The following is a 24,908-nucleotide window of genomic DNA, read 5'->3' on the forward strand; positions in this document are numbered from 1 at the left end:
ATGGAGATAAGAGTCTCACAGATTTTCCTGCCTGGGCTGGCTTAAACTGTGATCCTCAGATCTCAGCCCCCTGAGTAGCTAGGATTATAGGCATGAGCCACCAGTCCCAGCTAATGATGCAAGAGAAAGAAGAAAAAGAAATGACATGAAGCCATGATCAAGTAGTTATGAATTTGAGATTTGCTGTTACTTCTTATAGGATAGGAATTTTCTCATTCATTTGAAACAGATGATATGAAATTATACCCAGAAAGCACTGAACATTTGGGGTATACATCTTCAAAACCAGGAAAATTTGGAATGGAAAGTGAGGCTAAGATTTTTATCAAAATGTCTAATAAAGTCTTTTACTTAAAAATTCATTGATTATTCCTTTACTCTAATTTGTATAAATTATTGGTAATATGACATGACTGAAATGGCAGAGAACCAACAGTGAACAAAAAAGGCAACCAAGAGGGAAGGCCCTGAATTCAAATCAAACCCTAATGCAAGCAGCAAAAAAGTAATTAATGAAAGAGAAAGGTTCTGTCATCAAATAATGTCAGGAAACATAAAGTTAAAACAGGCTTCTTGCTGGGCCCCAGTGGCTCACATCTGTAATCCTAGCTACTCAGGAGGCTGAGATCTGAGGATCACCATTCAAAGCCAGCCCAGGCAGGAAAGTCCATGAGACTCATGTCCAATTAACCACCAAAAGCCATTCGTGGAATGGCCCAAGTTGTAGAGCAACTAGCCTTGAGCAAAAATCTCAGGGACAGCACTGAGATAAGCCCCAGGATTGGCACACACACACACACACACACACACACACACACACACACACACACACACACACACACACACACACACACACACACACACACACACACACACACACAGAGAAAAAAATAGGCTTCTTAATTCATCATGGATTTGAATATCATAATATTTACTGTGGGGGCTGGGAATGTAGCTTAGTGGTAGAGTGCTTGCCTAACATGCGTGAAGCCTGGGTTTGATTCCTCAATAACACATTAACAGAAAAGCCAGGCGCTGGTGGCTCACGCCTGTAATCCTAGCTACTCAGGAGGCTGAGATCTGAGGATCACAGTTCAAAGCCAGCCCAGGCAAGAAAAAGTCCATGAGACTCTTATCTCCAATAAGCCACTAGAAAACCAGAAATGGCGCTGTGGCTCAAGCGGTAGAGCGCTCGCCTTGAGCTGAAGAGCTGAGGGACAGCGCCCAAGCCCAGAGTTCAAGCCCTACAACCGACAAAAAACAAAAAACAGAAAAATCAGAAGTGGCACTGTGGTTCAAGTGGTAGAGTGCTGGCCTTGAGCAAAAGAAGTTCAGGGACAGTGCTCAGACCCTGAGTTCAAGCCCCAGGACTGGCAAAAAAAAAAAAATTCAAAACTTACAAAACAAAGGAGGGAAATTTCTTTTAAAAGAAGACCCTGATTTCTATTTTTATAATAAAAGAGGAGTGTAAGTTTTGCTTGCCATTCCCATGAATAAACTAAACCTTACCTTGGTTTTCTGACATCAAGTCAGCTACCTCGCTTCTTTGTGGATGTCCATCTCAGAGGCAATGAACAGCATTCTCAGACAGGATCTGAAAACTGCTCATACCCAAAGTGTGCAGCGATTATCTCAACATTGAAGGAGCCTCTAGATTCTAGCTACAGGGGAGAAATAGGAGAGAAAAAGCACTGGTAGTCAGAGAGGGTCAGTTTCCAGATAAGGATATCTCCAAAGGAAGACACCTAGGCTAAAAACACAGTGATACATATGAGCATTGTTGGCCAACAAGGATGGTGCAGGGCAAGTCACTGACTGCCAGTCGAAGTTGGACACTGGTGCACTGGTAAGGAGGAGAGCAGCTGTCAGGTAAAGCATCTGTAATGTCTGAGGACAGGATTAAATAAAACTCCTCCATAGCTTGTTAACCAGAAGCTCCACACCTCAGAATTATCCCGGTTTCCTAACATCAAAGCTCCACTTTCTCCAATTTGCTTAACAAAGCCCAAATCCTGTAAGTGAGTTCTGATTACTTCCTATTGAGTTACCACCTGGATGCCAATCATGTAACCACAGGAGCAACCAAACCGTAATAGGAGTGTGTCATAAATATTAACCACACATATCTAGATTTCTACATTCAGCACCATTCACTACCTATTCTCTGTGCACCAGCCATACTGACCTTCCAATTTTCCAACAGGACCTATTACCTCCAGCATCAAGTCCTTAAATCTTTCTTGATTTGCTGAGAAACTGAATATGCAAGCACTCAATGGTGAAATCACACACACACACAACCACATAAACAGAAAAAGCTGGAAGTGGCACTGTGGCTCAAATAGGAGAGTTCTAGCCTTGACCAAATGAAGCTCAGGGGACAGTTAAAGCCCCAGGACTGGCAAAAAAAAAAAAAAAAAGATGCCCTACTTCTCATAAGCCCATTGTCTTCATTTATTTTCTGCTGCTGTAACAGAATAATACAGATTGTGTAATTTTTGTTGTTGTTAGTCATAGGGGCTTGAACTCTAGGCCTGGGCACTGTCCTTCAGCTCTTCAGCTCAAGGCTATTGCTCGACCACTTGAACCACAGCATCATTTCCAGTTTTCTGGTGGTTAAGTAGAGATAAGAGTCTCATGGACTTTGCTGACCAGGCTGGCTTTCAACCGCAAAGCTCAGATCTCAGCCTCCTGAGTAGCTAGGATTACAGGCATGAGCCACCAGCACCTGGCCAGACTATGTAATTTATAAAGCACAGAAGCTTATTTGGCTCATAGTCTTAAAGGCTGGGAAGTCCAACACTATAGCACTAGCACCTGTTGGGAATCTGATGAGGACCTTCTTTCTGCATAGTAATAGTGCAGAGAATCACATGACAAGTGAAAGCAATGAGACAGAGACAGTGGCTGACACCTTTAATCCCAACTACAGAGGCAGAGACAGGGACAGGGAAGATCAGGGTTAGAGACCCCATAGCAAAAAGTTGGTGAGATACTATCTCAACAAAAAATCTGAGTAAGGGGGCAAGGAATGTGGCCAGTAGTAGAGTGCTTGCCTAGCATGCATGAAGCCCTGGGTTCGATTCTTCAGTACCACTTAAACAGAAAAATAAGAAGTGGCACTGTGGCTCAAGTGGCAGAGTGCTAGCCTTGAGCAAAAGCAGCTCTGGCACAGTGCCCAGGCCCTGAGTTCAAGCCCCAGGACTGGCACGCGTGCACACACGCACGCACACACACACACACACACACACACGTCTGAGTAAGGTGTGAAGCACACACAGGTAAGGAAGAAGTAAGATTGTAGTTCCAGGTCACTCTAAGAAAAAAAAAATCCCTAAAAAATAACAAAGGACTAGGATGTGGTTCAAGTGTGAGGTCTTGAGTTCAAACCTCACCAGTACAAAAAGAAAAAGAAAAAAAAAGTTGGAAAAATGATGTTAGCTTAGGATTGACTCTCTCCCTCTTCTAAGCCATTAATGTCATCATTAAGGACCTGGTCCTCATAATCTCCTAATCCTAATTACATCCGAAGGGCTCCACTTCCAAATATCACTAACATTGGTTTGGGGATCAAATTTCCAACACAGAAATTGTGAGATGCATTTAAACCATAACACCCACCTCTATCTTCCCCATTTTCAATAGCCAGCCTTTAATAAGAACATTCCTAAAGATTGCCTTTTTTTCCCCCACAACTAATCCTTCCCAATCCCTGCCTGCAGAAAATGCAAGTGGGCGGTGGTTGGTGGCTCACTCCTGTAATCCAAGCTACTCAGTAGGCTGACCCGACAGGAAAGGAAAGTCCATCTCTTATCTCCAATTAACCACCAGATTCGCTTTGGCTCAAAGTGATTGAGGGCTAGGGTGGTAGAACTCAGGGAGAGTGCCCAGGTCCGTGAGTTCAAGCCCCACAACAACAACAACAAAGTAGTTCCTAAAATTACTTCTGATTATCTCCGGTAGTTCGCGCCAGTAATGGAAACTATTCAGGTTGAGATCTGAGGATCACGGTTCGAAGCCAGTCCGGGCAGGAAAGTCGGTGAGACTCTTCTGCAATTAACCACCAGAAAACCGAAGTGGCTCAAAGCGCTAGGGCTCTAGCCTAGCGCAAAAGAGCTCAAGGACAGCGCCCAAGCCCAGCCCCGCGACCGACAAAAAAACACTTAATTTTAGAAGAGAGAACAGAAGGCACAAGACCACAGTAGCTCAGGGGTAGAGCGCTTGCCTTGCACGCAAGAGCACCTGGGTTCGATTCCTCGGCACCACATAAGCAGGAAAATCGGAAGTGGGCAGGTTTGCGCATGCGCAGTCACGCCCTCTTAACCAAAGCTCTGCCCAGCGCCAAAAAAGTGTCCACTTGTGCGCCTGCGCCACTGCCAGAACCCACGCGCATGCGCTGTGGTCGGGGCTGTTCGGGACCCGCCGCCGGACTGAAGACCATGGCGTGGGTCCCCACGGAGTCTGCAGTGGAAGAGTTGATGCCCCGGCTGTTGCCGGTGGAGCCCTGCGACTTGACGGAAGGTTTTGATCCCTCGGTACCTCCCAGGACGCCTCAGGAATACTTGAGGCGGGTCCAGTGAGTGATTTGGTGCTGTGCGGGTGGCCCCGCCCACAGGGTTGAGCGAGCTCGGAGCGTGCGTTAAAGACCCGCGCGTGTTCCCGTCCCTGAGTCTCGCGAGGCCTGTCCGGAGGGGGGGGGGGCGGCTGCGAGATTGCCTGGAGGAGCGCGGGCGGTTCTGACTGCAGGTGTGCAGGTGCGTGCTCGCGCGCGCTTCTTTCTCATCCAGATGATGGCAGGCCTGTGTTTGGTTTTCCAGAGTTGGAAGTCTGGACGAGCAAAGCACGATCGTGATGTCGTCCGTTTGTCGCTTTGTTTGCAGGATCGAAGCTGCTCAGTGTCCAGATGTTGTGGTAGCTCAGATTGACCCTAAGAAGTTGAAAAGGAAGCCAAGTGTGAACATTTCTGTGAGTTTTATCTCCGCCTGATGATAATCTGGATCCCACCCTTTAAAGGATCCAACGGTATCCATATGGTATAGGTAGGGTCTAGACATTTTTACTGTTTCTTCGGACGGACATTTGTTTCCAAAGTGATCTTCAGTAACTGGAGTTTGTGGAGACTTGTACATCTTAATTTGGGAACATGATCCAAAAATCCCAAAGAAGTCCTTATAAAAATAAAGGCGTCTCTTTCTTATTCTGCCTTGATAAATACTATTGGGCTGGTGATTGTTCAGTGACGTTCTCACGTTCCGAACTGGAACCGGTATAATTTTTTAAGAATGGCAAGCCAATGCCTTAATACCTTTCTTAGCTCCTTGCACACTGGGAACATTTTCATTCATTTATGGAGCACGCTTTTTATTATGCGAGGAGGTCCTTCCAGGCATAAGAGATAAGACAGAAAAGAGCCCTATAGTTGTAGAGTTAATACCGTCCTGAAGAACACGGAAAGCAAATAATTCCATGGAGAAGATAAACACAGAATAATCAGTAAATAACACTAATAAATAAGGTAGTCACAGAATATTTCTCTAAAAAGTTCTATTTAACCTGAGGTCAAAGAAAAGTGGCATTATTTTTTTTCTTTTTTTTTTTGGGGGGGGGGGGTGAGGTTGAGGATACAGCCAGTCCTGGGGCTTGAATCCGGGGTCTGGGCACTGTCCCTGAGTTTCTTTTGCTCAAAGCTCACACTCTACCACTTGAGCCACAGCAATATGTCTGGCTTTTTCTGTTTATGTGATACTGAGGACTTGAACCCAGGGCTCCATGTATGCTAGGCAAGAGCTCTACCACTAAGCCATATTCCCAGCCCAATTAATTTTTTTTGTAAATTCCTTTTTATGTTTTAAGTAATTCCTTTACTGATTTTAATCAAAATTTTAATTCAGCCGAGCACTGGTGGCTCATAATCCTAGCTACTCAGAAGGTTGAGATCTGAGGATCACTGTTCATAGTCAGCCCAGGCAGGAAAGTCCACAAGACTCTAATCTACAATTAACCACCAAGTGGTAGAGCACTCCCATTGAACTGAAGAGCTGAGGGACAGCGCCCAGGCCCAGAGTTCAAGCCCCACAACCCACACACACAAAAATAATAATTCAGACACCGTTTTATGTAACTTCAGTTTGGGTCTATCTTGTTTTTTTAATTTATTTTTATGCCAGTCCTCGGCCTTGAACTCAGGGCCTGAGTGCTGTCCTTGAGCTCATTTTTGCTCAAGGCTAGTGCTCTAAAACTTGAGCTGCAGCTCCACTTCCAGATTTTGGAGGGTAATTTATTGGAGATGAGTCTCATGGACTTTACTACTCAGGCTGGCTCAAACCATAATCATCAGTTGTCATCTTCCTGAGTAGTTAGGATTACAGACAGGAGCCACCATGCCTAACTTTGTTTTATTTTTATGTGCCAGTCCTAGAGCTTGAACTTGAGGCCTGGGTGCCATCCCTGAGCTTTTTTTTTTTTTTCCCTCTTAACATTAGGGCTCTACCACTTGAATCATATCTCCACTTCCAGTTTCTTGGTACTTGATTAGAAAGAAGAATCTCACTGACTTTCCTGCCCAAGCTGACTTTGAACCATGATTCTCAGATCTCAGCCTCCTAAGTAGCTAGGATTATAGGTGTGAGCCACCAGTGGCCCAGCTTCAGAAATTTTTAATTGATAGAACATGATAATTTAGGGGCTGGGAAGGTGGCTCAGTGGTAGAGTGCTTGCCTTGTATACATGAGGCCATGAGTTCGATTCCTGAGCACCACATAAACAGAAAAGGCTGGAAGTGGCCCTGTGGCTCAGGTGGTAGAGCACTAGCCTTGAGCTGAAGAGCTGATGAGCTGAGGGATAGCACCCAGACCTAGAGTTCAGGCCCCAGGACTGGCAAAAAAAAAAAAAAAAGAACATGATAACTTATATGCATGATGTTCACAAAGTGACCTCACAAAGTTTTATTATAAGGCAATACCTTATTGTGAACCATGTGCTGTTTTAGAAAAACAAAAGTAGAACTTGGATGAAGCTCAGTAAAGCACTTGACTAGCATGTATGAGCCCTGAGTTCCACCCCTACAACTGCCCCCCTCCAAAAGCAAAATGAAATAGACCTTTTCAAGTCATATATCTTTAGGTTGTCTGGGTATATTTTGCCCATCCCCAAATTGGGTATAGCTTTCTTCTTGTTCTGTTTTACAATTATAGGAAAATAAGTCTAGATTATATTTTCAGAGTTAGTATCATTTCGATTTCTACATAAATAGTAAGGTGAAATGCCTGGGGTTTTTGGTACCAATACCAGAGCTTGAACTCAGAATCTTGCACTCACCTGGCTTTTTCACTCAAAGCTGACATTCTACCCTTGAGCCACCTCTTGCTCTGGCTAGCATCAAACTGCATTCCTCAGAATTTAGCCTCCTGAGTAGCTGGGATTACAGGCATGAGCCATCAATACCTGGCCTTCCTTCTTTTTGTGCAGTTGTAAAAGTACCATTTTTTAATGTAGATGTCATGTTTTACTTTATCATTTATTATTTGCCCTTCATCTAGTTTTATGTTCTGCATATGCATGCGATTTCAGTTCTAACATTAACATTGGTTCTGTGAGCTGCTTTCCAGCTTTCAGGATGCCAGCCTGCCCCTGAAGGTTATTCCCCAACACTTCAATGGCAACAGCAACAAGTGGCACAGTTTTCAAGTGTTCGACAGGTAAGTGCTGTATTTCTTCAGTTTCTGTTCTTAGACAATGATGAAAATGTATGTTCCTCAAGTATACAGAGTATTTGTGAATCAACTTGCCAAGTTATTGTTATAATTATTAGGAATATTATAGCGTGTAGTAAAATATTTTCTAAGTTTTAGGGTGGCTGGAATTTGCATAGGAACTGGCTTTTCTTTAGATATGCATCCTCTAAAGACCACTGTGTAAATTTTCTTCTTTTAGAGTGTGAACAAGCATAGAAGCCACTGGAAAGCACAGCAGTTGGATAGTAATGTAACTATGGTATGTAAGTTTCTCTATGTACATTGGATGATGTATACCTGCATGAACTTTATTCATCTATTCAGTCATATTATTTTCACTTTAATCAGACCAATTCTGTTATAACAGTAGATTGAACAACAGAGTCGGTAGGATGGATTGTTACTATTTTGGCTATTTTAATTCCCCATACCTTGGGAGAATTGTGAAAGAAATCAAAATGGTCTACTAAACAAGAAGGGTAAATTATTCATGAGGCCAAATGTTACCCAAAATATCTGATATAATATTCCTAAATTTTGTCTTTACAACTCCCAAAAGCCAGGTACCAGTGGTTCACACCTATAATCCTAGCTTCTCAGGAGGCTGATATCTGGGATGGCAGTTCCAAGCTAGCCCAGGCAAGAAACTCCTTGAGACTCTTGTCTTCAAACAACAACCAAGAAACTGGAAATGCTATGGCTCAAGTGGTAGAGTGCTAGCCTTGAGCAAAAAAGCTCAGGGGCAGTACCTAAGCCTTGAGTTTGAGCACCGTGACCAGCACATATATACATACACAACCAAAAAAAAAAATCAATAAATTAAATTAAAACAAACTTTTACTAGTCTCAGCCTCTTTGAATACACTATATTTTACTGTGGCACATATTCTCATTGCAGTGCTCTACTGTACCCAAGTAAATACTCTGGAGAATTTTTTTTTTTTATTTAGTTTGGCAAATAAGTGATTCTTTGGCCTGTATAGGTTATTCAGGATTCTCCTATACTGTTATTTTTTTTATGAAATATGTTACCAATATTTAAAAGATGGTATACAACCTTATTAGACTTTCCTGATGAAATAATATGCCCTACGGTAAACTCTTTTGTTGTTTTGATAGAGGGGTTTGTTGTTTTTTGTGTTGTTCAAGGTCTTGAATTCTAGGTCTGGGCATTATCCCTAAACTTTTTTGCTCAATGCTGATACTCTTAACACTTGAGCCACATCTCCACTTTGGGCTTTTATTTAGCCAGTTCATTAGAGGTTAAGAGTCTCGTGGACTTTGCTGTACCCAGTGGCTCTGAACCGTAATCCTCAGCTCTTGGCTTCCTGATTAACTAGGATTGCAGACATTACACCACGAGCAAGTGGCTCCCAGTAGTGAATCTTGATATATTCAATGTTATCTGCTTCACAATAACATGATATGACACATGTCATATATATTGGATCTCATCTTTGTTTGGTTTATTTGATCAGTCATGGGGCTTGAACTTGGGGCCTAGGTGCTGTTACTGAGTTCTTCTGCTCAAGTCTAGCTAGCACCACTTCTGGTTTTCTCATAGTTAATTGGAAATAAGAGTCTCCTCGTGGCCTTTTCTGCCCAGGCTGGCTTTGAGCCTTGATCCTTAGAACTCAGCCTCCTGAGTAGCTGGGATTACAGGCCTAAACCACCAGCACCCAGCTTGAATCTCATCTTAACAACTTAGTTATCATTGTAAGCTCTTCAGAAGGTACATTAGCATTTCCAAATGAAAAGAACAGCTAGGAAATTATTTTTAACTTTTTAAGGAATCATATTATTTCTGAGCATCTAATAAAAGCTATTGTTCTATTTGCATACATTAGATGTATTTGGAGGTAATTATGGCATTTCCACACATGTATATATACAACATATCCCATTCAAAATCAACTCTGCATCATTTTCCCTTACCTACCTCCCTGGCTTTGAAAATAACTCAACAAGTTTTATTCTAGTTTTATACGTGAAAACAACTACTTCCACCATGTTCATCTTCTTCATTTACATTCTACTCTCTCTGGTATCCACCTTCCCAACAGAACCATTTTGCTTTCTTATCTTTCCTAATGAAAACTATTGATCTTCTGTTGTGTCCAAATTTCCCCTAATAAAGACACCACTTTAAGTGATTTAGAGTCAGGTACTGGCTGCTCATGTCTGTAATCCTAGCTACTCAAAAGGCTGAGATCTGAGGATTGCAGTTTGGAGCCAACTTGGGCTGTTTGAAAGTCCATGAAACTTTTAGCTCCAATAGTCACCAAAATAGTCAGAATTGGAGCTGTGGCTCAGGTAGTAAAGTAGAACCCTAGCCTTGAGCAAAAAAAGCTCATGGATAGTGCCAAGGTCCTGAGTTCCTAAATTCAGTCCTCAGGATTGGCAAAAAAAAAAGAGGTTTAGAGCTCACATAAATTTAATCACTTTCTTAATGGCCCTGTTTCCCAGTGCAGTCACAGTACAAAGGTGAGGGCTTCCACATAGGAGTCCAGAGGGCATATAGGTGTGCCTATGACTGGCATCATATCTTTGTGTTGAGGTGTGGGAATGTAAGGGTGCTCATTTCTTTCTATGCTGTTCAGTATAAAAATAAGTACACATGTATGTATGTATATATATATATATATATATATATATATATATATATATATGTAATGTACTATATAAATGCAATATAATATTGTAAAATAAGTAAATTTTTTTCCCTTTCAGCCAAAATCCGAAGATGAAGAAGGCTGGAAAAAATTTTGTCTGGGTGAAAGGTTATGTGCTGAAGGGGCTATTGGGCCAGCTACAAATGAAAATCCTGGAATCGATTATGTACAAGTACGTAATAAGTGCATACGCAACACAAAGAATGTTCTCATTCTGGTGTGCCAGTAGTGTTAAGGTGTCAGCAAACTACAAATTGGACCAAATTTGAACCACAAACTATTTTTGTTGTTGTTGTTCGTTGTGGGGGCTGAACTCTGGGCCTGGGCACTGACCCTCAGCTCTTCAGCTCAAGACTAGCGCCCTATCACTTGAGCCACAGTGCCACTTCTGACTTTTTTCTGCTTATGTTGTGCTGAGGAATCGAACCCAGGGCCCTATGCATGCAAGGCAAGCACTCTACCACTGAGCCAACTTCCCAGCCCCACAACCTATTTTTTTTGTATATCTCATGAGTTAAGAACAATTGTTTGGCCAAGCACTGGTGGGTTCTACCTGTCATCCTAGCTACTTAGGAGGCTGAGATCTGAGGATCGTGGTTTGAAGCCCACCAGGGCAGGAAAGTCTATGAAACTCTTATCTAATTATCTACCAGAAAACCAGAAGTGGAGCTGTGACTCAAACTAGCCTTGAGGAGAAAACTTCAGGGATAGTGCCCAGGCCTGACTAAAAAAAAGTTGAGTGGATGGGGGAAGAGTACCTGTTCTGGGACTTTAGTGCTGGGCCTGAGTACTGACCCTAAACTTTTTTTGCTCAAGGCCAGTGCTCTACCAGTGGAGCCTCAGCTCTACTGGTAGCATTTTAATGGTTAATTGGAGGTAAGAGTGACATTGGAGATGAGACTTTCCTGCCTGGCTGGCTTCAAACCTCACATCTGTCTCCTGAGTAGCTAGGATTATAAGTCACTGGTGCCCAAAAATCCAAGCTGTGAGACCCTGAAAGGATTGGGAGTTGGAATGCCTCCTCCCAAATACACTGTGGGAATGCTGAGCTTTCCAGGAAAGGTCAATCAATCTGGGCATAACAGGAACTCAGATTCTACCCTATATCTTGCAGAAGCCGAAGGGTAGACTTGGATTTATGCAAATTGAGGGCTGTTTACTGTTTAGCTCCCTTTCCCCTTACCCTTGCCGTGAAGGACAGAAAACTGAAGAATTTGGGAGGTCAGACTTTCCAGTGTTGTAAAAAAAGCAGAAAAAAGGAAACAAGCAAAATGTGACATGTAACTGAGATTGTGACAGAAAGCCTGAAATAGTTATTGTCTGACTTTTACAGAAAATGGTTGCCAAGCTTTATTGGCTTGTTAACTTAGAAAGAAGCAGCCCACTTTCTAAAATAATTTACTGTAGAGTTTGGCTTCATATCTTTTTTGTTTTGTTTTGTTTGGGTCCGGTCATGGGGCCTGAACTCTGGGTCTGGGCGCTGTCCCTCAGCTCTTCAGCTCAAGGCTAGTGCTCTACCACTTGAGCCACAGCGCCACTTCCGGCTTTTTTCTTTTTGCTTATGTGGTGCTGAGGAATCAAACCCAGGGCCTCAGGCATGCAAGGCAAGTGCTCTACCACTGAGCCACCTACCCAGCCCCTTCATATCTTTTTTTATTATTTTTTTTACTGACTTTAAGTGATTACATAAATTTCAGTTTTGTGGGATGTGATACTTAGCTCAAGTCACAAACACATTCTTCACAAGGTGAATTGTCATTATCTTCATCTCTCTTATGTTTTGGCTCTATAGTAATTTTACAAGTTGTATAGGATTCAGTTCAGAGGTTTTTGGTGTTTCTTGGTCAATCCTGGGGCTTGAACTCACCAGCCTGGTCACTGTCCTTGAGATTTTTTTGCTCTAGGCTAGCACTATACCACTTTAAGCTCTGTGTGTGTGTGTGTGTGTGTGTGTGTGTGTGTGTGTGTGTGTGTGTGTGTGTGTGTGTGTGTGTGTGTCTGTGTCTGTGTGTCTGTGTCTGTGTGTCTGTGTCTGTGTGTCTGTGTCTGTGTCTGTGTGTCTGTGTCTGTGTGTCTGTGTGTGTGTGTCTGTATGTGTCTGTGTCTATGTGTGTTCCGTGGTCAATCCTGGGGCTTGAACTCACCAACCTGGTCACTGTCCTTGAGATTTTTTTTGCTCTAGGCTAGCACTATACCACTTTAAGCTGTGTGTGTGTGTCTGTGTGTCTGTGTCTGTGTGTGTCTGTGTCTGTGTGTGTGTGTGTGTTCCGTGGGGCTTGAACTATGGACCTGGGCGTTGTCCCTCAGCTCTTCAGCTCAAGGCTAGGGCTTCAGCTAAGGGCTTCAGCTAAGGCTAGTGGCTACAACGCACCTACCAGTTTTTCTGTTTATGTGGTGCTAAGGAATCAAACCCAGAGCTTCATGCATAGGAGGCAAGCACTGTACCACTGAGCCACCTTCCCAGCCCTTCTGGCATTTTTTATGGTAAAATTTATTTAGTCACAAAATATAAAGGGCTTTTAAAATCTACAAAAAAGACCAAGAATACTCCATTTGAAAAACAAAAAATGGGATACACATAGACATCCCACAGTAATGAAGTACAGATTATTTACAGTGGAAGATGCCCCACCTGGCTCATAACAGAACCATAACTTGCTCTGGTGATGACTTACCATTTTTCAGATACACTATGTTGACAAAAACTGAGGAAACAAGTATTCAAACACGTGATGTAGAAGTATAAGTAGACATTTAAGCTTTTCTGACACTTTCTTATACAATGTGTTCTTCTTTTAGATACTATCCACTGCTGCACTTTACAAAATTTAAGCCAGCTGGGCCCTGGTGGCTCATGCCTGTACTCCTAGCTACTCAGGAGGCTGAGATCTGAGGATCATGGTTCAAAGCCACACCCACCAGAAAAGTCCATGAGATTCTATCTCCAGTTAACCACTAGAAAACCGGAAGTGGCGCTGTGGCCCAAGTGGTATGGCGCTCGCCTTAAGCTGAAGAGCACAGGGATAACACCCAAGCCCAGAGTTTTAGCCCCACAACTGACAGGAAAAAAAAATTTTAAGCCAGACATTGATGGCTCATGCCTGTAAATCTAGCTACTCAGGAGACTGATTGCTGAGGATCACAGTTCAAAACCAACCTGGGCAGGAAAGTCTGAAAAGTCTTTTTTTTTTTTTTTTTTGCCAATCCTGGGGCTTGAACTGTCAGGGCCTGGGCACTGTCCCTGAGCCTCTCTGGGTTCAAGGCTAGCACTCTACCACTTGAGCCACAGTGCCACGTCCAGCTTTTTCTGTGTATGTGGTATTGAGAAATTGAACCCAGGGCCTCATGCATGCTAGGCAAGCACTCTACTGCTAAGCCACCTTCCCATCCCAATCTGAGAGTCTTATCTCCAATTAACTACCAGAAAACGAGAAGTAGAGCTGTGGCTCAAGTGGTAGAGCACCAGCCTTGAGCTGAAAACCTCAGGGACAGCACCCAGACCCTAAATTCAAGCCCCATGACCAACAACAAATAAACATTTAAACTTACTAAAGAGTTAATATTGTTTGGTTTGTTATCACAGTAAACTATGCAAGTAAAATATGTTGTCTCGTGATTTCTATCTAAGCTTCTTTGTCTTTTTCTTTTTTGGTACTGGGGATCGAACCCAGGACGTTGCACTTGCTAGGCAAGTGCTTTGCCACTGAGCTACATCCCAGCCCTATCTAAGCTTCTTTGGAGGTAGAGAAGGATCGCAGTTTGAGGACAGACGGGAAAAAAGTTAGCAAGACTTAGTTCATGACTTAGAATGGACATGAAGGACTTTTGTTTGATGCAGTACTAATGATTGAATCTAGTATATCAGGCATATTAGGCAAACACTGAATCACATTATCAGCCCCAGAAGTCATCTTTTATCTGTTCTTTTTCCCAAACAAGGAGTATGGAAAGGAATGTACTATTTTGGAAGAAAAAATAAAATCTTCCTTGTAATTCCAATTAATAATTTTCAGTCTTCTTTCTTTCAGATTGGTTTTCCTCCCTTGCTTAGTATTGTAAGCAGAATGAATCAGGTAAATTATAGTAAAATAATAGTATCTACATTCTTTTGTTTACAATATTATGGAAGTATTTGAGTATATTTTGTGTATTTAGTATGTGGTATGCAAGAAGTTGTTCTAAGCTCCTTGGGGTTTATATGTAATCCTTACTATATCTCTTGTAGGGACTTACCTTATATTTAATCCTTACTATATCTCTTATAGGGACTTACCAATAATGGTTTTTGGTTTTTGGTTTTTTTGCCAGTGAGTTTCTTTTGCTCAATGCTAGTGCTCTACCACTTCAGCCACAGTGCCACTTCTGGCTTTTTCTGTATATAAGGTACTGAGGAATTGAACCCAGAGCTTCATGCATGCAAGGCAAGCACTTTACCACTAAGCCACATTCCCAGCCCCTTATAATGTTTTTGTTGTTTTTTTTTTTGATAGATGAGGAAATAAAATCCAAGGCTGAATTACTTGCATGTGGCTTTTCAGAAAATAAGTGACAGCACTGAGAAAAAAATGGCAGGTTGATTTGATTCAAAGTTCTTGTTCCTGATAGGATGCTAAATTAGTGATGTGTGTATATTTCAGTTTTAAGTCTGAGATTCTGAGGCTTACAGTAAATATTACTTCCAGATTGGCATTTGTGTGTGTGTGTGTGTGTGTGCACACGCTCATGCACACAGTACTACTGGGCTTGAATTCAGGACCTTACACACTTAGCTTTTTTGCTCAAGGCTACCACTGGAGCCATAGCTCAACTTGGGAGTTTTGGTAGTTACTTGGAGATGATAAGGGTCTCATAGACTTTTCTGCCCAGATTGGCATCAAACCTCAATCCTCAGATCTCAGCCTCCAGAGTAGGATTGCAGAATTATTTTTATTTTACTTTTTTTTTTTTTGTCAGTGGTGGGGCTTGAACTCTGGACCTGGGCACTGTCCCTGAGTTCTTCAGCTCAAGGGGAGTGCTCTACCACTTGACCTACAGCTCCACTTCCGGTTTTCTGGTGGTTAATTGGAGATAAGAGTCTCATGGACATTCTTGCCCAGGCTGGCTTTGAACCACAATCCTCAGATCTCAGCCTCCTGAGTAGCTAGGATTATAGCTGTGAGCCACCATACCCAGCCAAGACTTGTTTTTTTAAGAGTATGAACTTGCTGGGTGACACTGAGATTTACTATATTAATAACCTGACTTCTGGAATTGAAACACTTTTATACAGCTACCTAAAATTAAAACAGTATGCCGGGCGCTGGTGGCTCACACCTGTAATCCTAGCTACTCAGGAGGCTGAGATCTGAGGATCGCGGTTCAAAGCCAGCCCGGGCAGGAGAGACCGTGAGACTCCTATCTCCAATAAACCACCAGAAAACTGGAAGTGGCGCTGTAGCTCAAGTGGTAGAGCGCTCGCCTTGAGCTGAAGAGCTGAGGGACAGCGCCCAGGCCCAGAGTTCAAGCCCCATGACCGACAAAAAAAAAAAAAAACAGTCTGAAGTTTCTCAGTAGTTAAACACTAAATTGGTTGTTACAAACTAAGTTCTAGGGTTTAAATCAAAGCCTTGATACTTAAGCGTAAAAGATTATTTCTCGGGGCTGGGAAGGCGGCTCAGTGGTAGAACACTTGCCTTGCATGCCTGAAGCCCTGGGTTTGATTCCTCAGCACCACATAAGCAAAAAGGAAAAATTATTTCTCTTAAAAGCCTCTTCCAACTAGATAATTATCTAATGAAGTTTCTAAGTAGGGCCATAGTTTTCTTTGAAGTTCTAAAAAATTTAAACATCAGAATTGCTAACTTTCTGGAACACTTTTCAGTGTTTTTTACTAATACAATTCTTCTGCATCCCATCTTTTTAATTTTTTTTATTTTTTAGGCAACAGTAACTAGTGTGTTGGAATATCTGAGCAATTGGTTTGGAGAAAGAGACTTCACTCCAGAATTGGTAGTATTGCATCTTTTGTTCTCTTAAGGCAGGCAAAATTATGTATACAACTACAGTAAGAATCTCAGTAATGACCCATTTGATAGTCAGAATATTTTGAAGTCTACAATGCCCTGTACCTGTTGTGACAGGACAGAAGAGACATCACTTGGTTCTCCAGGTGATCCTTTGTTGTACATATCATACCACAGTTAAATGTCTTAGGAACTTACTCGTAGCACATTGGCGAGCATAATCTCGGGCCTGTAGATAATAAATGAAATTTATGGTTCAAGAGCTGTCTGCTGAGGGCTGGGAAGATGGCTCATTGGTAGAGTGCTTGCCTTGCATGCACAAGGCCCTGGGTTTGATTCTTCAGTACCATATAAGCAGAAAAGGCCAGAAGTGGCGCTGTGGCTCAAGTGTTAGAGCACTCACCTTGAGCTGAATAGCTGAGGGACAGCGCCCAGCCCCAGAGTTCAGGCCCCATGACCAACAAAAAAAAAAGCTGTCTACTTACTTTTTAAATTTTTCTGTAGGGGCGGTGGTTTTATGCTTTGTTGGCTTGCCTTGAAAAGCCCTTGTTACCTGAGGCTCACTCACTCATTCGGCAGCTGGCAAGAAGGTGCTCTGAAGTGAGGCTTTTAGTGGTAAGTTACTCCTCACTGTTGCAAATTAAAAGCATCTGCCAATCTGTATGGTGCAATATGTCTTAGTTGGAATTAGAGGCCACAAAAACAGAAAGATGCCAAATTATAGTAAGTCCAATTAAGATGTTTTCCTCAGATAAAGGAAATCTAAAGGTGGGCAAATGAGATCTAAAATGACAATGGTCTTTACCTTTCATTCTTCCCTTTTGATTTCCATTCCTATTTTAGCCCATTTTGTGTTTTCCATTCAGGGGATTGACTCCCATGCTAGGCAAGCTTTCTCTCATTAGCTTCTTTCCCAGCCTGAAAAGAGGTACTTCAGTTTTGGAGGCTGAAAGCTCAAGGTCACAGGCTCCATCTGTTCAGTCACCACATGGCAGGAGTGAGTGCAAGCGCAGCTAGCGGGGAAGTACCAGGCTCACTTTCTAACACCCCCTTACCCTGGGCAAAGCTAATCTCAGACATAATCTTAAACGCTTCTTTTGTGGTCTTTAACTCTGAGATTTTTCTCCTCTTCCTTGGAGGGTTCTTTTTGCCACATCATGATTGTCATAAATTAATGTTTCATATTTTCAATAGAAATAAATGGAAACTTATTGTAAAAACAGCCCTTTTTTTTTTGTTTTTTTCCAGGACAGCAAAGATGATGAAAGAGTTCCTGCTTTGAACTTATTAATCTGCTTGGTTAGCAGGTATAGTTTAAGTAAATTTGAACTTCTTATTTATTAACGAGGGTAGAACATGTTTAATTTTGTTGCATTTGTATGGTCTTTTTTTTTTTTTTTTTTTTTGGTCCGCCGTGGGGGCTTGAACTCTGGGCCTGGGCACTGTCCTTCAGCTCTTCAGCTCAAGACGAGTGCTCCACCACTTGAGCTACAGCGCCACTTCCAGTTTCCTGGTGGTTTATTGGAGATAGGAGTCTCACGGTCTCTCCTGCCCGGGCTGGCTTTGAACCGCAATCCTCAGATCTCAGCCTCCTGAGTAGCTAGGATTACAGGCGTGAGCCACCAGCGCCAGGGCGCATTTGTATGTTTTAATTAATCTTTGGTTCCCTTCAATTGATGAGTTCATGCTCTTTTTTTGGTTGTTTTGTTTTTTGTTTTTTTTTTTCCCCAGTCCTGGGGCTTGAACTCAGGGCCTGGACACTGTCCTTGAGCCTCTCTGTGCTCAAGGCAAGCACTCTACCACTTGACCCACAGTACCACATCTGGCTTTATCTGTTTATGTGGTATTGAGTGCTAGAGTGCTCGGCAAGCACTCTACCACTAAGCCACATCCCCAGGCTGTCCCTGAGCTTTTTCTACTCAAGACAAGCACTCTATAGTGCCACTTCCAGTTTCCTGGTGATTAACTGGAGATAAAAGTCTCATGAACTTTCCTGCCTGGACTGACTTCAAACCATCATCCTCAGATCTTAACCTCCTTAGTAGCTAGGATTACAGCTGTGAGCCACCAGCGCCCGCTGAACATATATATATATATATATATATATATATTTTTTTTTTTTTTTTTTTTTTGTCATGGCTTGGGCACTATCCCTCAGCTCTTCAGCTCAAGGCTAGGGCTGTACCACTTGGCCACAGCACCACTTTCAGTTTTCTGGTGGTTTATTGAACATAAGTGTCTCATGGTTGTTCCTGCCCAGGCTGGCTTTGAACCATGATCCTGATACCAGCATCCTGAGTAGCTAGGATTACAGGCATGAGCCACTGGTGCCCAGCTTGAACAACTATTTTCTTTTTTTTGTTGTTGTTGTTTTTTTTGGTCCGGTCGTGGGGCCTGAACTCTGGGCCTGGGCACTATCCCTCAGCTCTTCAGCTCAAGACTAGTGCTCTACCACCTGAGCCACAGCACCACTTCCGGCTTTTTTTCTTTTTGCTTATGTGGTGCTGAGGAATCGAACCCAGGGCCTCAGGCATTCAAGGCAAGTGCTCTACCACTGAGCCACCTTCCCAGCCCCAACTATTTTCTTTTTTTTTTTTTTTTTTTTTTTAGCCCCAACTCTTTTCTTAATCAACAATAATTATGTTGTTAATAATAGTTTACATTTACTAGGCACTTAGTGCCAAGCATTCTTTTGCATTATAATATGAACTTATTTATTCCCTACATGGAAGGTACAACATCAGTTTACAGATAAGGAAAACTAGACAGAGAGGGAAACAGCTTTCCTACGTTTCTACCATCCCAGAGCTAGCAAATGGTACAGCTGGCAACCAGATAGCTTATCTCACAACTATGCTGTTTTGTTTGTTCTGATTGAATTCAAAGCTCTACCACTTGAGCCACACTCTCAATTGCAAAAGCCAAGGAAAATAGTACATTTCTTTTTGGACAATATCACCTCCTTCCTTCACTCCCAGTTTTTACAACTATTTTTGCAATACATCAGGCTATATTTTTCAAGATGAAGATGTAGATTTAGAAATGGTACCATAGCTGGGTGCCAGTGGCTCATGCCTGTAATCCTAGCTACTCAGGAGACTGAGATCTGAGGATCACAGTTCAAATCCAGCCCAGGCAAGAAAGTCCGTGAGATCTGATCTCTAATTAACTGTCAGAAAACCAGAAGTGGTGCTGTGGCTCAAGTGGTAGAGCGCTATCCTTGAGCTGAAGAGCTGAGGGACAGTGCCCATGCCCAGAGTTCAAGGCCATGACTGACAAAAACAAAAAGAAAGAAATGGTAAATAGTAAATAAAGCCAGAGATTTAAACTAGCTTTTGGGTAATGACTGAAATTTTACCATATTATATGATTATAAAAGCATAAATGTTCAAGTGTATTGCTTATGATTTTTCCCCCTCAAAAAGTTAGATAAGGGCTGGGAAGGTGGCTCAGTGGTAGAGTGCTTGCCTCGCATGCATGAGGCCCTGTGTTCGATTCCTCAGCACCACATAAGCAGAAAAAGCCGGAAGTGGCGCTGTGGCTCCAGTAGTAGAGTGCTAGCCTTGAACTGAAGAGTTGAGGGACAGCGCCCATGCACAGAATACAGGCCCCATGACCGGCAGAAGAAAAAAAATGTTAGATAAAAGCCAGGCACCAGTGGCTCACACCTAATCCTAGCTACTCAAGAGGTTAAGATCTGAGGTTGCAGTTCTAGGCTACCCCAGACAGGAAAGTCTCTGAAACTCTGATCTCCAATTAACTACCAAAAAAGCTGGAAGTAGAGCTGTAGCTCAAATGATAGCATCCTAGCCTTGAACACAAAAGCTTAGAGACAGCTCCCATGCCCTAAGTTCAAGCCTTAGCACTGACACAAGAGGGAGGTAAAGAAGTTAGATCAAAGGAACTAGCAGACTTGCTTCAGTGATTACAAAACAAAACAAAAACTAGACACCTGCTTAGCAAGTATAAGGTCCTGAGTAAAAACCCCAGTACCAGATTTTTGTTTCCAGTCAGCCATATTCCCAGCCCACCAGATTTTTTTTTTTAATCATAAAAATAGAATCCAAGATTCTGAAGCTATAGGCTTCACTTAAAAGGATCTATAGTGGCAGGCAAGAGGGTTGCAATTGGAGGCTAGCAGGGGTTAGGTTTAATTGCAAATAAACCTAAATAAGTAAGACTTAATAGAAGATTGTAGCAGATTTGAAGAAATGTCTTATCTTTTTGTAATATTAGCTTAAATGTAAGTATCAGATATTGCTTCAACTCTTCTGTTTTCTTGTTTATATGGGTACTTTTAAGGGAATAACTGCTAATTATCTTTCAAGCTTCTTATTATGGAGATTTTCAGACACATACAAATGTGATAAAATTAAAACCCTAAATCCACCCATCACCCAAGAGTTGTTAACCATTATTCAACTGTTATTGAATTCAACAGAGCGTATTTATTTCTCCCTATCATTTGTTTAATACATTTTAAACAATTCCCAGATGTTGCTGTTGTTTACCTATAGCAAACCTGTTTAGTAATTCTATAATATCATCTGGTGCCTAGCCCATGTTTCATATCCTCTAACCATCCTGAAAATTTTTAAATTTTTTAAAATTTAAATTTTGAAATTTTAAAATTTCTATTTCTAGAATTTCTAATTTTATATTTTCAGCTGAACTTGGGTTACTAAGACTGCAAAAAGTTAAACAATACATCAGTGATAAAACCTTAAAACTAAGGACAGAGCTAGGCTCAAGCCTGTAATCCTAGCTAATCAGGAGGCTGAGAGCTGAGTTCGTGAGACTCTTATCTCTAATAAACCACTAAGAAAAACAGAAGTGGCCTGTGGTTCAAGTAGTAGAGCTCTGGCCTTGAGCTAAGAGCTGAGGGGCAGCACCCAGGCCCGGAGTTCAAGCGCCATGACCAACAACAAAAAAAAAATAAAGCCTAGCACTAGTGACTCATGCCTATAATCCTAGCTATTCTGGAGGCTGAAATCAGAGGATCATAATTCCAAGAAAGCCCCAGGCAGGAAAATTGTAAGACTCTTACCTCCAATAAACCACTCAGAAAAACCTGGAAGTGGAGCTGTGGCTCAGTGGTATAGTGCTAGCCTTAATCTAGAAGAAGCTCAGGGACAATGGGCAGACAGGCCCATGCCAAAAACAAAAATAAAACCATGTGTCCTCTATATGGTTATGTATGTATGTACGTCCTGGGGCCTGGATGCTGACCGTGAGCTGTTTTTGCTCAATGCTAGCACTCTACTATTTGAGCCACAGCTCCACTTCCAACTCCCTGTCTGCCCCTCCACTCCACCTGCCCCCCTCCCCGCCCAGTTGTAGGGCCTGAACTCTATGCCTGGGCGCTGTCCCTCAGCAATTCAGCTCAAGGCTAGTGCTCTACCACTTGAGCCACAGAGCCACTTCCGGCTTTTTCTGCTTACATGGTGCTGAGGAATAGAACCTCATGTCATGCATTCATTCAAGGCAAGCACTCTACCACTGAGCCACCTTCCCAGCCCCCACTTCCAACTTTTTGGGTAGTTTATTGGAGATAAGAGACTCACGGACATTTCTGTCCAGGCTGGATTCGGACCTCAATCTCAAATCTCAGCCTCTTGAGTAGTTAGGATTGCAAGCATGAGCCACCAGTGTCTAGCAGTGTCCAACTATTTCTGACACTGGGTTCACTGTTGGTCCCTGCCTCCTAAGTAACTGGGATTACAAATGTTGTCACCATGCCCAGCTCCTCACCCATTTTTTAGGAATAACCACCTCCCATTATATAGATACGCTGTCAGTTATTCAATTAGTCCCCTTATTGAAAAGATATTTCATTTGTGTTCTTTGGCTGATACAAGCAGTGCTATAATATATTTGTACATACATTGAATTTTCTTTTCACTAGGTATTTTGACCAGCGTGATTTAGCTGATGAGCCATCTTGATATTGCTGATCTCTCAGTGACCGAAGGTAACTCTGCTGAAGACAGCCTAAATTTGAGGAAGTATTGGGAACTCGAGTACAGATTACATCACTTCTTCAACACTCTGAAGGGCCTTTACCATGTACCTCAAGTGCATGTCCAGGATGTAGATTGGCTGAAATATGTGGAAAATTCCACCTGGTAGTCAGTGAACTGTTTGTATTGCTTTCCGCAGTCACATGCATTTGAAAGTATCATTTATCCTCAAAGCAGCCTGCACAGGAACTTTACAATGAAGTTTTATAGAGGTCCTTGGTGCTGCTTCATTGTTTAAACTTTTTAAAGAAAATGTGTTTGGGTTATTCATATTTTGACTTTTGAACAAAATAAACCACAATGATTGTCGTGAATATTATAATTAAGAGTCTAAATGCAAATTTATTTAAAAACTAATCAAATAGTCTCTTAAATTTAACACTTGTTTATTTGTTTTGTTGTGTGTTTTTGTCCATTGTGAGGCTTGAACTCTGGGCCTATACGCTGTCCCTGAGCTCTTCAGCTCAAGACAAGCACTCTGCCACTTAAGCCACAGCGCCACTTCCAATTTTCTGGTGGCTTATTGGAGATAAAGAGTCTCATGGTCTTTCCTACCCAGACTGGCTTTGAACAGCATCCTTAGATCTCAGCCTCCTAAGTAGCTAGAATTACAGGCGTGAGCCACTGGTGCCTGGCAATACTTTTATAAGTGCTTTTTTTTTTTAATCTTGCAAGCAAATCAGTTTCAGTAATACTCTGATAGGTCAAGTGTTTAACTTTTCTGTCAATCTGTTTATAAAATACTCACTTACAATTTATTTATACTTTTTCCTTTAATAACAAAAGGTACAGGTAATATTGGTTACTCAAAGTAGGAGTGTACTTTTTTTTTATAGAATAGCAAGTCTGAAGAACTGGCCGGGGCTGGGAAGGTGGCTCAGTGGTAGAGCGCTTGCCTTGCATGCCTGAGGCCCTGGGCTCGATTCCTCAGCACCACATAAGCAAAAAGAAAAAAAGCCGGAAGTGGCGCTGTGGCTCAAGTGGTAGAGCACTAGCCTTAAGTTGAAGAGCTGAGGGGCAGCGCCCAGGCCCAGAGTTCAGGCCTTATGATAGACCCAAAAAAAACCCAACAACTGGCTGTTAACACTGGTTCAAGGCCTTGATGATATCCAGGTCTCTGTCCTTCTTTTAGCTCTTCCCTCATGGTAGCAAGACTACTGCTTCAGTCTGGGCATCCTGGTACCTACTAGCCCAGGCTAGCCTCAAACTCTTAATCCTCCTGCCTCAGGATCCTGAGTAATAGGTGTGTACTATCATACCCAATCACATTGCCAGCATTAACAGAAGTAGGTTCCATTAAAAAAGGTATAAGGAAAAAAAAAAGTCATAAGGTGTTGGGTTGGCAGCTAACAGTCTCTACCATAAAGAGTTTAATTACCCGGGCCGGGCGCTGGTGGCTCACGCCTGTAATCCTAGCTACTCAGGAGGCTGAGATCTGAGGATCGCGGTTCAAAGCCAGCCCAGGCAGGAGAGACCGTGAGACTCCTATCTCCAATAAACCACCAGAAAACCGGAAGTGGCGCTGTAGTTCAAGTGGTAGAGCGCTCGCCTTGAGCTGAAGAGCTGAGGGACAGCGCCCAGGCCCAGAGTTCAAGCCCTACAACCGACAAAAAAAAAAAAAAAAGAGTTTAATTACCAGCCTGCACCACAACTAGCTATAATAGTGTCACATTTTTTTTTGACTGTATCAGTATTGTGGACTTATATAATAAAGGCAAATCATCAATTGTTTTTAAGTTTCTTCTATAGTGGCCAAACAAATTTATGCATGCTATTCACAGAGAAGAAACGTTTTCTGAGAACTAGTTTAACACTAAAAATAAGATAATTTCACCAGATACCAAGGGCTTATGGCAGAAAATTCCTTAAGACTTTCTCTAGTTAACCAGCAAAATGCTAGACTGGGAGTATGGCTCAAGTGGTAGAGTGCCAGCCATGAGCAAAAAAGCTGAGCAAGAACATGAGGCCCTGGAAACCATGCATGGCACTAGCACAAAAAAAAAAAGCTATTTTGCATGTGCAATAGATAAAAGGTTTTGTTTTGATATTTTACCTTAATCCAGTTCCATCTCTATAGGCAAGTTGAAGGATTTCTGTTACCATGAAATGCCATTTTTGCATTTTTTTTTGGGTCCGGTCATGGGGCCTGAACTCTTGGCCTGGACATTGTCCCTCAGCTCTTCACCTCAAGGCTAGCACTCTACCAGTTGAGCCACAGCGCCACTTCCGGCTTTTTTGTTTTTGCTTATGTGGTGCTGAGGAATTGAACCCAGGGCCTCAGGCATGCAAGGCAAGCGCTCTACCACTGAGCCACTTTCCAGGCCCCATTTTTGCATTTTTTTATTCTTGGCAATACTGGCGTTTCAACTCAGCTTCATGCCTGCTAGGCAGATGCTCTAACACTTGAGCCACATCTCAGCCATTTTTGCTTTATTTGAGGTAAGGTCTCATTTCCCCAGGCTGACCTCAGACCCCATTCCT

General features: G+C 42.4%; 1 protein-coding gene across 1 annotated transcript; it reads left to right on the forward strand.

Annotated features, from left to right (window-relative positions):
* The first annotated feature begins 4,383 nt into the window (after positions 1-4,383).
* Positions 4,384-22,749, forward strand: Gemin2 (gem nuclear organelle associated protein 2). The gene is made up of 10 exons (XM_042677947.1): positions 4,384-4,576; positions 4,881-4,965; positions 7,608-7,697; positions 7,933-7,992; positions 10,464-10,577; positions 14,434-14,478; positions 16,325-16,393; positions 16,912-17,022; positions 17,656-17,714; positions 22,313-22,749. Exons 1-10 carry the CDS (start codon positions 4,392-4,394, stop codon positions 22,350-22,352), a joined length of 858 nt encoding a protein of 285 aa, XP_042533881.1. The 5' UTR covers positions 4,384-4,391; the 3' UTR covers positions 22,353-22,749.
* Positions 22,750-24,908: the final 2,159 nt, after the last annotated feature.

Source organism: Dipodomys spectabilis, unplaced genomic scaffold, assembly GCF_019054845.1.
Source record: "Dipodomys spectabilis isolate Male_0828 unplaced genomic scaffold, ASM1905484v1 ptg000042l, whole genome shotgun sequence".
NCBI lineage: Eukaryota > Metazoa > Chordata > Mammalia > Rodentia > Heteromyidae > Dipodomys > Dipodomys spectabilis.

Coding starts and splice junctions, on each gene's coding strand:
- Gemin2 (XM_042677947.1), top strand. CDS start 4,392: ATGCGCTGTGGTCGGGGCTGTTCGGGACCCGCCGCCGGACTGAAGACC. Junction 4,577..4,880: donor GAATACTTGAGGCGGGTCCA/GTGAGTGATTTG, acceptor CTTTGTTTGCAG/GATCGAAGCTGCTCAGTGTC. Junction 7,698..7,932: donor AGTTTTCAAGTGTTCGACAG/GTAAGTGCTGTA, acceptor TTCTTCTTTTAG/AGTGTGAACAAGCATAGAAG.